We start from the raw sequence: 12,645 nt of genomic DNA on the forward strand, positions 1-12,645 counted from the left end.
GGAGAAAAGAAGTAATTATATTAAATGAAGTGAAAAATATTAATAATAATATAATACTCTGATAATGTATACTAACTAGCTTCCCTCACTAGCACAACAGGCCTAGGCCCTCTAGTAGATCAGAATAGGGCCTAGACTCCTCTTGTTGGCCCTGGGCCTAGCCTAGCTAGTAGCTAGCCTTTTTTAGGCCTAGGCCCTTCTCTACTCTAGGCCTGGTAGTAGTAAAGTAGACCTAACTATAATAAGGTGGTAGTAATGTAGGCTTGACCTATCATCCCAAGCAAAGTAAGTAGAGTGTGAGTAGGCCTGGCCCTAGCTAGGCCTAAAAAGGCCTTCTACTAGCTAGGCTAGTAGTAGTAGGCCTAACTAAAAACTGATATTTCTAAATATTACTTAGGATAAACATTTAAACTATAACAATTAGTGATTCTTTACACATTATTTTAACCATGCTCGATAAATGTCTAAAGATTCACCTTAAAATAAGTATTTTATAATCAATATTTCAAAGCACACATAAATAACCACACGATATAAAATTCATTTTTGAAAACGCCTCCAGAAAAAGCGCCCTCTTCGGACTATTGTACCTACTCGAGCGTTAATAAATATCGATCAACAATCTGCTGGACTGGCCTAGGATGCATGTAGCATGTTATTATGCCAATCGTGAGTACGGGAGATGACTTTTAGCCCATAACAAGAAGCTCAAAAAAAGGATAATCACACCTGCGTTAAGCCTAGAGCCCCTGGTATATATAGACAGATATTTCCTTTTCCTTTCATATTAGTCATTCATAATACTTTGATCATTTTATTATATATATTATTCATAAATTCAGTTTCAGTACAAACCAACAGTCAGTACAGTGACTGACAGTAAATCATAAACTTCTAGTAGGCCTAGCTAGTAGGCTAGGCCGAAGAGCCTGCCTGGCATACTAGTAGTAGGTTGGCTACCTAGCCTAGCCCTACTAGCCTACATTATTTTTAATAAGGTAGGCATATAAGCCTTTTAGCCTGCCCTTCTTAATCTTTTACTAGGGCCCTAGTAGTACTACTACTAGCTAGTACAAGGAAGGCGTGGTTAGGCCTATCTATAAATAATATAGTGTAGACTATAGCCAGTGCAGTACTGGATATTCGTACCTTTTTATTAGTTTATTTAAATACTAATATTAGGCCTAGTAATATAATTTAAGTTTTTCTTTTTTTAAATTATAGAAAGTGAAGAAAATGACAATATTCAACTTGTATATATTTGATCGTAATGGAACATGCCTGTGTTACCAGGAATGGATGAGGAGGAAACAGTCTGGCATAACCAAAGACGAAGTAATAATTCAGGCTTAAAAAAAAAATAATATTGAGAAAAATTTGCATGATATATCCTAATCTTGTAGTCTAATAATATAAATATATAACACAATATTAAAAAAACATACAGTACTACATTCATAAAATGTATAGATAAAGAAACACAAACTGAAAACAAAACTTAATTTTGAAATTGGGAAAAACAGTGCAACCAAAGTAAGTTTATGTGAGCTTAAGGGGAAGATGTTGCTTGGTGGATGATAAGTAATTGTATTAGTGATCATTTCTATTTCTTTTTTACTCTTAAGGAATTTAAATTGATGTACGGGATGCTGTTTTCTATCAAGTCTTTCATCAATAGAATATCTCCAGTCGATACGTATCCTTTTATGTTTTTATATTCTCTTAATCAGTGAGTGGCCAAGCGGTTAAGACAGTGGAACTGTAATAACATCGGCAAGGGTTTGAGGCTCACTCACTCCATGGTTCTGGTGGTAGAACGAGTCTTCTATAAGGACTATGAACCGTAAGTCCATATCTACAGTAGCTCATGTGCACTTTAAAGAACCTAGTACATCTTTTGAGACAAGTATCATGAGGGCCCCTTGATTGTCAGCATTTTAAAACTAGAATAAATAAAACAGTTTAATTTAAAAAAAATTGTAAATGAAAATAAAAAACAAACAATATTCTCCTTGATAATGTATAAACCAGTAAAGATGGGTTTTTAAGTTTTAGCACAAACTCTTACAAACTCCACTTTTATGAAACTCCTAGCGGACTTAGATTTGTCATCAATACCAGTTTGAATGTTGGATGCTTAAGAGAAACACTTCAGCAGATATATAGCAATGTAAGATTATGTTAGATTTAAAGCTCTGTCTACACTATCAAACTAGTTTGACAAAAAAGTGTGATGTGCCCAAATATGGTAGTGATATGACTTCATCAATAGATGGGCACATTTTTTTTTTTGTTTATACAGAGCTTTAGATTGCTTTTTATTATTATTAGACTCGACTGTATTGTGGTGGGTCACCCAAAAAATAGCCATGTCCTATGTGATTGTCCACTAAGAGCCCAGCAAATTTTGAAAATTACAATGTATAAGATAGAATATTACATTTAAGCACTTCATTTCACGAATGTCATGCAAAATCCTAGATCTACCACTGAATCAACGTTACTAATTAACAAATCATCGAGCAAAGTTATACAAAAGCCACCTAATATTAGAAATGACAACCAAAGTACTGAATTTTTAACTGCATCATGGTAACCATCAACAGGGATGTAGCCACGAGAAATAAAGTAGTGCAGTTTTCGCGAAAAAAGAGAACAATCTCTGTTCAAGCCACAGTGTTTTCAAAGGCTTTTGTGAATCAGGTTGAAACCTTACCAACCATAATGATGGCTATGGCCCTGATAATTGTCCTTTGTTTAGATTTGTAGATATTTTTGTCGTTCTATTTATAGATTTATGTGGAATACGTCGTCAAGAACCCAATGTGTGCACTAGACAAACCAATCGAGAGTGAAATATTCCTAAGCAAACTAGACACATTTATCAGAGATCTACCAGCATATTCGGCCAAATGAAAACATTGAACAACAAACTTTGAATGTAAATTGAATTGATGTAACAAATAGCAAGTCTCATCTACTAAGATATAGATTCTACACTGCAGGATAAGAAACTTGTCTATCTTGATGCATGTTATACAGTTTTTATTGAAATATAAGTATATATATAAATCCAAAGGCACATTACTGAAAATAATGACAATGCTGTGTATATCAGTGGCAGGATGTCTATGGAGATGCAAAAAAAATAAGCAAAAGGCTAAATCAAAATGGTAAATTAAAACAGCCAGAAAGTAGCAGGAGTACTATATACTGTAGTTTCCCAGATTTTGTTTGGAAAAATTAAAAAAAAAGAAAAAAGTTTTGTTTAGTAAACTATAATATATGTGAATATATTGACATTTTGTAGTGTCATAGGACCAAGTTATGTCGAAAAATAAATGTAAATAATATATAAAATATAAATTTGCGCATTTCTTTAAAAAAATCACTCAAAAAATGTTGACTTCATAACTCAATTATGATGCACTACTATAATAATCTTTATTTGAACCTTCACTTTCTAACCATAAAGTAGTGTGTTTAAAAGACAAAAAACACGCTTTAAAACAAATAAAACAACCTGAAAAGCACTCTAAATGCGACATCTAATATTGACTAGAAAGTACTCCATAAAATATTCTAAAATTAAGCAATAAAATGTTTTGAATTCTTTATAATACACATAAATAGTACAGGATTTTTTCGAAAAATCACACAAAATAGTGTCTTTCACAATTCAACTATATAATACTACTATTATTATAATATATTGAACAAGAATATTTCTTACAAAAAACGCTGCTTGCTTATTGTTATTGCTAAGGTCAAGTCTGGGGGTCACTTCATCAAGCCTAGATACTTCAAGTATCCTATTACAAACAAAAACTTCAATGGACTGTTTTGATAATAATTCAATGATTATCTGACAGTGAATTATAGTAATATCATGGGACTCATAAATACCAGAAATGCTTTGGGATTTGTCATTAGACTCTTTTCCCAGCCGTTTTTTGGATTCAACAGGTGGTACCAATAAATTTAATAGTCGAGTTTCCATTTTAACAAAAATGTCAAAGTGTAGTACTATACTGCTGCTTGATTTCATCTAATGAATGAGTCATCTCGTGTGACGTAGCTGGCTAGAGCAGCAGCGTGAAAATAAATACCCATTAAAAAAACCCAAAATATGAACTTTTTAGAATGTAAATGTACTAATGTCTAATTTCATCATTTCATTATCAATCACCTTGTAGTGGAATTATGCCTATTTGGACTATATTTGTCGTTCAATATCGTTTTTCTTGAGCTGTATAAAAATACAATTATGGTCTATTTAGTAAACTGAAATAGCCTTTTTGAAGAGGCTATCACAATAACATCCCATTTTATTTTATGACTTGAATGAATAAACAATGAATATGAATAATGAATTTTAAAATTGATTATTAGTCTAATTTTACATTAATTGCGTATTTTTATCGAATGAGTAATTTTACGTTTTTTCCAACATGTTCCTGAACATTGTACTGTGAAAATACTTCATGATTATGAAGTATTGAACAAGGTTTTTTTTTTACAATCCTGTTGAGTGGCAAAATATGAGAGAACTCGTAGGCCAATAATGCTCCATTTTACAACCTAAATCGTTCTATATCTTGTTCAACTGCATCAAGCTTCATATAGCATTGATTTGATATAATATACAAAAAAATCGAGAAAGTTTGGCCACCAAAGTGTTACTTGGTTTTATATACGTTATTATTAAAGTGGAATGAATGAATGAATGAATAGGACCTACTATATTAGTAAACCGTTTGACAGTTTGGTATTCCATTAAATGCATTGTAATTTTGTGGGCCCTCCATTACAATCTGAAATAATTCAATGTCATGTTCTTTATAATATATTATTAGCCTATATTATTATTATTTATACCATTCACCAAAAGAAAAATGAAAAAAAAAGTAAACTCCAAGAGTTTTTTACTGGGTTTACCAGAAAAAATCATTTTCTTTAAAAAAAAGTTTTAGGGGAAACTCCTCCCAGGATATTTGTCATCGGCCATAGTTTGCGTTCAAATGGTTTAAATGCGCATTCTTTCATTGTTTTTATTGTTTTTTCCTTAATTTCTTGATGTATTTCGTCTATAGTTCTTCCAGCCGCAACAGTCTAAAAAAAAATTAACAATTCCTCAAATGAATTACACAAAAATAAGCAGCAATATAAAAAACAAATGCATAATTATTAAAATCAAATTAAATTGGAATTTTTTTTCCAATCTAATAAAAACAGTAGGCCTAATAAAAAGAAACGTACAACCCAGTCTTCGTCACGTAACAATTCATAATTTTTGGAAACTTTGGATTGTAATTCAGTTTGTTCGTAACGTTCTTCTCCAAAACCGCCTCTGGTGGCCGCATCTTTTGTGGATATATCCAAAAACAACACCAAGTCTGGACGAGGGACGCCAGAATAGGATGCTTTGCACCAGGCAAAGTTCAAACCCTGTAAAATAAAAATATACTTTAAAATCAAATTATATAGAGCCCTATTCGGAGCCCTTATTAGTTATATTGCATTTACAGGTTGGTTTTCGTATGATATTGGTGTGAGGTTTCAATATGTAAATTTTTGACATTTCAACCCTCTGTGGGTTTGGAGATGGGAAAATTATCCATCAAAGTTTATATATTACCACAACTTGCTAGACACAACGATCCCGGATATCGCAGCAAACCTATGAGATATAAACAGCCGCGAACTGGAATGGAATGCATATTTATTTATAAAAATGTCTTGATTTACAGACAATACAACATTGAACACACATAGCCTATAAAAAAGTCTGGCTGAAGGAACAAAGCCAAGACAGGAATAGGCCTTTCCACCATTATTTTTATTTAAGAAACACTGATTTTTCTTTACTAAAATATAGCGTTACCAAAAAGTGAAAATACTCATGATGAAGTTATTTGAACTATTATGAATGTTTTTTTTGTTGTTGCAAATTTGTCAAGTGGATGGGAACATGTCAATCTGTATACTAGATGGCTTTTGTTAACAATATTCAATAATTATATGGGCATTTTATTTTACGACCTAAATCGTCCTATTTTACATTTTCGGATAACTGTTAATTCGGAACTCCATCGAGTGTGAAATTGTCTCTGATAAAGTTAAATCTGTCTAATAATATGGTTGGTCCTTTTTTTGTCCAAACAACCAGGAAATAAGGCCAATTAACTATAGACTTATTTCAGACTTAACTCTGTACCGAACTTACTACTGGCAGAGCAGCAGAGTACGCTAAACCCGAATAAGCATAGCGGTCTATAACTACGGTTGTTCCACTTTCCACAAGTTTAGTGATCTTTGGCCTGAAAAGGAAAAAACAGGGCTGTTAAACTTTTAAGAATACTTATGAATATTGTTATATATTATTATTTTGTTTTTTAACATAGGTTTATTATATTGATAGACCTAATACCGTAAAACCTTGAAAAGAAGCCCATGGGCTTCTTCTTTTTTTAGTGCTCTTTGGTGGGCTTCTTTTCGAGATGGGCTTCTTTTCGAGATGGGCTTCTTTTCGAGAGTACTTTTGCAAGCTGTAGAGGGGGCTTCTTTTCGAAATGAATGCTGTAAATTTTGTGAATTTCTACTACAATTATGACTTTTCATCTAGAATTAAAGGACACCATGTTTTTCAGTACAATTACGAAATAAACGAAGAAATGATATTTAAATTGGAACCTGAAAAACATGAAAAGTCTAGCCAGAAATGCAATCAATGTATGTTCGTTGAATGGTGTAGATGTTGGACATGTTCCTGAATGTTTGGCTCAGATAATAGCTCCGTTGATGAAAGATAGGACACTAGTGCAGCTTAAAGCTCAGGTATAGGCCTAGGCATGAATTTTAAATATAATATTTGGTTAATTGTATATAAATCAAATATTTGTAACAGAAATCACGACGAAAAAACATGAATTTCCCTTAATATGGTCAAATACAAAATTTGGCACAATTCTTCCATAAAAACCAGGAAGACTTTTTTTAGTAGTTAGGTAGTTAACCTAATGTAATAACATGTCTTGTGACTCACTAGAATGTGAAAAAAGATGGTGGATATACGGTGGATAATTTTTGCTATAGCATGAAAATAAAAATTTGAAGTTGAATAAAAATTCCAGAAATGTAATATTCAAGTTATATTATTATTACTTATACTTAGTCATCTGATAACATTTTTTACCACACTGTTTATTTTTCGTAGCTTTTTAAAATGCCTCTCTATTTACAAAATTTGTGTACAAAAGAATAGAGATTTTACTGTGTAATTTGAACTATCCCCCCACTGATAAGAAAGTGCTTATTTTCAACAAGCTCGTGTAACACAAATAAAATCCCAAAAATTATGAAACATAGGGGAAACTATAGGCCTAGATCGATAATTATTGGAATGTATGATCAATAGAAATTTTTTGCCCGCACTTGGCCTTTAAAGCCAAGATAACTGGAATGGAACAAACGGCCCCAGAAGGAAAATGGGTACTTGGTGGTGAAGGTGTGGAAATTCCCTGCCGATTTTACATATTTGCCAACGAAGCAGACAAGAAAAAGATACAAGATATGCTATCAAAGCACCATTTGGACGACAATAATAAACACGATCATACATATTAATTATTATCATTAGTCTGCATCACAAGTATCTGGCATTAAATTATCCTACTACAGTAACTCTTAATCACGTATTTGTATATTGTTTATTTCTGTTCCTTTGACGATCAGTTAATAAACCTACATTCTTAACATTAGTAGTCTATCTCGAAAAAGCCGATACTATCTTGAAAAGAGATGTGCTTCTTTTCGAGAGTACTTTTGCAAACTGTAGAGGGGGGCTTCTTTTCGAGATGGGCTTCTTTTTGAGGTTTAAGCCCATGGGCTTCGACTTTTCGAGGTTTTACGGTATATTAAAAGTATTCTATTGTTCAGCGGAGTTGCAGGACAAATTGAAGGGGTTCCCGTGAGTCAGTAGCAACGTCGGTTAGGCGAGGGGCGAGGTTTCTAATGTGCCATGGTGGTTGGGATGCAGACGATCTGTGGCTTTCAAATATTAGGTTGATGGATCATGTTGTAAATGTTTTGTAGGCCTACATCGGTGCTATGTATAAATAATTATGTTATATACAATTGTGAATTAAGCCTACTGTTTTAACAATAATTCAATAAGTACGATACAGATTGGATCGAGAAAAAATGTAGGCCTATATAATATTATGTCCATAATCTTTCTATTGACAAAAATTGATCGCAATTATGACGAGCAATTATTTTCCAGTCTGTCCGAAAGCACCGTTCTAACTCCATTCGAAATGTACTATAACTGTTGAAATAAACACAAAGGGACTACAATATCTATATTCGCATTGTTGATGTTATGCTTCTTCACACTATGGTATTATCACAAATAGTTGAATTGAATGGATTTTTTAGAATGTATTAATGAAATATCGTACGTTGCGTGCACTGTTCAAGAGTTAAGCGTGGTTCCCACTAGCGACGCAACACAAGGACGTAACGCAACGCAAGTGAATTGACCAATCACAAGCGATGGCTTATTCACTTGTGATTGCTAACTGTCTATAACTTCGCTTGTCATTGGTTAAAACGCTTTCGTTGCGTTTACGTCCTTGCGTTACGTTCTAGTGGGAACCAAGCTTTACCAAGTTTACAATAATCTTTTCAGTGTTCTATTTATGTCAGTGGAACTAAAACCACATATGTTGCTCACCACTTACGTATAAATAAGTATCATTACATAAATTGTGAAATGATGCATAGTGACTTACACTGCTTCCCATACGTTTGCTGCAAATAATAAACGAGCAGCATGAACTTCCATTTCAATTTCCTTCTTTAAGTATTTATCAATTACTTTGCCAGTTTCTGTAGTCCTATCTGAAAAAAAAAGACATCAAAGATACTAAGTTTAAAAATAGGCGATGTGACAATATTGACTACCTTTAATAGACATCAAACATTCTGCTCATACAAGATGTGCGTTCAACAATTTTTTAAATTAAAGATGTATTGTCCCAAGAAAAAATAATTTAAAAACATTTGTTGTGAATATGCCATTCTAATGTCGCATAATAGTTATCCACTTTGACCAAAAATTTGATCGAAAAAAATTTATTTACCGTGGAAAAACTGTAATTTAATGCAAAATATAGTCAAATTTGCTGCCAGCCAGTGGATTTTTTTGTTGTATTTAGGCCTAACCATTTATTTTGCCATTTTACAAGTGAAAACATTATTTTTTATCATTTTTTCTACGGACGTGATTAACTTGATTCAAACTACAAAATAACATATTCAAAGTCTGATTTAATTAATCTTAATTGTTCATGTTTTGGGGTACAATACATCTTTAAAGGTCTCCCGCCAATTAAATATCAAAGACCATTGTTTGTATGTGTACCCAGCTGAACATTTTCTCCTCCAATTAAAGACCACTAAATGTTTAGAATTAATATATTTTAAGGTTTAACAGCCATTGAAAATTGAAGAAAATCTAACAAATACTGCAGTTTCTGAAATACACACAAATTGACAGGACCGACAAACCGACCAGATTACATCTACCTGACTTTTAAGGGAGCACGATAACCCTTCCTTCTAAATAGAGTACTAATTTAAAGACCACTTATAGTGGTGGTCTCCAATTAGAGACAGCAGAAAGACTGCTAAAACCTGGCTTCCAAACGTGGTCTTTATTGGGATACCATGTATCTAATGTTTTTTAAACTTAACAGATTCCTACGATAAATTAATGTAGGGCTACGATCTTTCTTTCACAAATCAAGTTATGGGCAAGGGCAACAATAATCAGCCATGTCCAGTCCACCCAGATCTTGCGCTCAAGAAAATTACTTTCATCTCATTTCAAGTCCTACTCGTTTTTATTACTGATCTATTGTCCCCCCAAAAAACATGAAAAATGAAGGGAAAAAAAATTACACTTTGAACAGGCCATTTTGTAGTTTTAATAGAAGTTATTCACTTCCGTAGCATAGAGAAAAAACGAATAAAATAATAATTTCATAAAAAAAAAAGACAAAATCAATAAAAAACAATTAACCAAACCCATTGTCTTTGACTATGTTTCCTTTAAATTACAGGGTTTTTTCAGCTAGAAATTTTCAATCCATTTTTGGTAAAAGTGAATAACTAATATGGACATTAAAATGGCATATTCAAAAACAACGAAATCTCAAAAATGTTTCTGTGAATGAAAAAGAAGCTGAAAGGTATGTAAATTAACCTTTTTAATTTCTCAACATCAAAATGATTTGGTATAGGCCTCAATGCAGTTCTACTTACCCGGCAATTTCATTAGCTCTATCTTTTCGCCTTCATTTTTCAATGTTTTAACAAGGTTTGTACTTTGTGTTGTCTTCCCTGAACGATCAACTCCTTCGAGTATAATAAGGGCTCCTCTTTTTATTGACATTTTTATCGCAACGGGGGAAATCAAAACGAGGTATAGGCCTATATCCTTACAAAAAATTGTTTTTACCCAAATACACACTGGTAATACGGACTATGACTAAACATAACCAATGTAGATTTTCCTGTAATATCTAATTCTGTTCATGACAACAATGCCATAGTGAAGAAATCGATTCGGTTCATACGCCCGCTGCTGATAATGTGACATCATTGTGCTTATGATTTTATTTCTTTTTATTTAGGAAGAATCTTATGAGATTTAATTTTGAATCCTAACCAAATAGTATATTATTTTGTGCCTTAGTGTATGTATGCATTTTTACTTTGTTTTTACTGTATAAAATAAACCGATACATAACCGATATAGATTTTCCTGTTGCTATGCCGGTGAGAAATAAATCGATTCCGTTATAATAATAATAATAATAACAACTTTATTCAAAAACGGATGCAACACTTGAATCACCATATTGGTGTTTTTCACAAGGCCGTTACTTACTACAAAACTATTTATACTATTACACAAGTTATCAATTACAGTACAAAAACAACAACAACAACAACAACAACAACAACAAAAAAAAGATTTCATGAAAAAATATAGAGTTTCAAGTATATTTTATCTTTGGTCATTTATCATTTTTTTTAAATATATGTATATTAGGAGCTGTAATTGCATTTGAGTTTATAGCATTTAAACTATTCCATAGCTTTGCGCCAGAATACGAGAAACTTTTCTTTTTATACTCAGTGTTTGCCTTATGTAAACTTAGAATATCTTTTGATCTAGTATTATATGTTTGTTTGCGTTCATAGAATCTGTTTCTTAAGTAGGATGGTGTCAAGTTATTCATTATTTTATACATTGTGACTGCTTCGTTGTAATATTGTTTTTCTTCTAAATTAGGCCAATTTAAATCTTTGAGCGCCTGTGAGCTAGAGTCATACCTAGATGTATGTGTAATTATTTTAGCCGCTCTATTTTGGAGTACTTGGAGTTTATATTTGAGTGTTTGGTTACAACGACCCCATACTACATTGCAGTAGTCAAAATGGTGGGCTATGATAGATTTGTACATTAATGATTGAATATTTTGAGGGAAAATATTGCTGCATTTTTTTAGATAGTACAGACCGGATATTACTTTATTTTTCACCTGATCTATTTGTTTATGCCATTTTAAATTTTCATCGATAATAACACCTAAATGTTTACAGTTATTTACCTTTTCAAGTTTTGTACCGTCTATATTAATATTAATATCCATGTTAATCAATTTATTTAATTTTTGATGTGTTCCTAAAATCATGTATTCAGTCTTTTTAATGTTTAGACTTAATTTGTTACTTGCTAACCATAGTTGTACATGTTTTAGATCAGTATTTACTTTGCTTATTATATCGTGTATGTCTTTAGATGCATAATATAACGCAGTGTCATCTGCGTACATGCTTACATTTACATGAGAAACTGAGTTAGGTAGATCATTAATATACATGATAAATAGAAGGGGCCCTAATATTGATCCCTGAGGGATTCCAAAAACACTATTAGACTTTACCGAATCAACATTGTTAATATTAGTAATATGTGTACGATTTGTTAAATAATTTTCAAACCATTTGATAACATGATTAGCAAAATTAAAATTGTGTAGTTTTTTTATTAGTATCTGGTGATTAACAGTGTCGAAAGCTTTTTTTGAGATCAAGCATTATTAGTCCTATGTATTTACCATTTTCAATACTGTCAATCCAATCTTCAGTTATATTTATTAATGCCGATGATGTCGAGTAATTTGGCCTAAATCCAGATTGTTGATTGTATAATTTAGGGTTGATTTGTGGATAGAGTTGGTCAAAGACAGCGCGTTCAATAATTTTTGATAAAATTGGTAGTACAGAAATTGGCCTGTAGTTAGATGGTTCACATCGGTCGCCATTTTAAAAAATTGGGCATATTCGTGCATTTTTCCATTTACTTGGGAAGTCGCTGGTTCTTAGAGATAAATTAATTAAAAATGTAATGGGTTGTACAATTGAGTTGATTGCTAATTTTATTAGTTTAGCAGGAATTTCATCGTTAAACGTTATTAATGCTGTGAACAACATGATATTATTATGTAAGATATATTTTCCCCCTAAACATTTTTTTTTTTAATAAAAAAAATTAAAATATGCCATTTT

The 12,645-nt window shown here is 32.1% G+C and overlaps 2 protein-coding genes across 4 annotated transcripts; one reads left to right on the plus strand and one right to left on the minus strand.

Moving 5' to 3' along the window:
• The first annotated feature begins 618 nt into the window (after window positions 1-618).
• Window positions 619-4,718, plus strand: LOC140049283 (trafficking protein particle complex subunit 1-like). Of its 3 annotated transcripts, none has more exons than XM_072094128.1 (5): window positions 619-752; window positions 1,225-1,335; window positions 1,626-1,696; window positions 2,032-2,170; window positions 2,794-4,718. In XM_072094128.1, the coding sequence occupies exons 2-5, from the start codon at window positions 1,237-1,239 to the stop codon at window positions 2,914-2,916; spliced, it is 432 nt and encodes a 143-aa protein (XP_071950229.1). In that variant the 5' UTR covers window positions 619-752; window positions 1,225-1,236; the 3' UTR covers window positions 2,917-4,718. The 3 variants fall into 3 exon arrangements, with proteins under 3 accessions (XP_071950229.1, XP_071950228.1, XP_071950230.1); XM_072094127.1 differs by having other exon boundaries at window positions 636-669; XM_072094129.1 differs by lacking the exon at window positions 619-752 and adding an exon at window positions 908-998.
• Window positions 4,719-4,726: 8 nt separating this feature from the next.
• Window positions 4,727-10,567, minus strand: LOC140049282 (thymidylate kinase-like). The gene is made up of 5 exons (XM_072094126.1): window positions 10,330-10,567; window positions 8,796-8,904; window positions 6,227-6,320; window positions 5,260-5,448; window positions 4,727-5,112 (listed from the first exon to the last, which is right to left on the minus strand). Exons 1-5 carry the CDS (start codon window positions 10,457-10,459, stop codon window positions 4,957-4,959), a joined length of 678 nt encoding a protein of 225 aa, XP_071950227.1. The 5' UTR covers window positions 10,460-10,567; the 3' UTR covers window positions 4,727-4,956.
• Between the last annotated feature and the right edge of the window lie 2,078 nt (window positions 10,568-12,645).

This window comes from Antedon mediterranea, chromosome 5 (assembly GCF_964355755.1).
Source record: "Antedon mediterranea chromosome 5, ecAntMedi1.1, whole genome shotgun sequence".
Taxonomy (NCBI): domain Eukaryota; kingdom Metazoa; phylum Echinodermata; class Crinoidea; order Comatulida; family Antedonidae; genus Antedon; species Antedon mediterranea.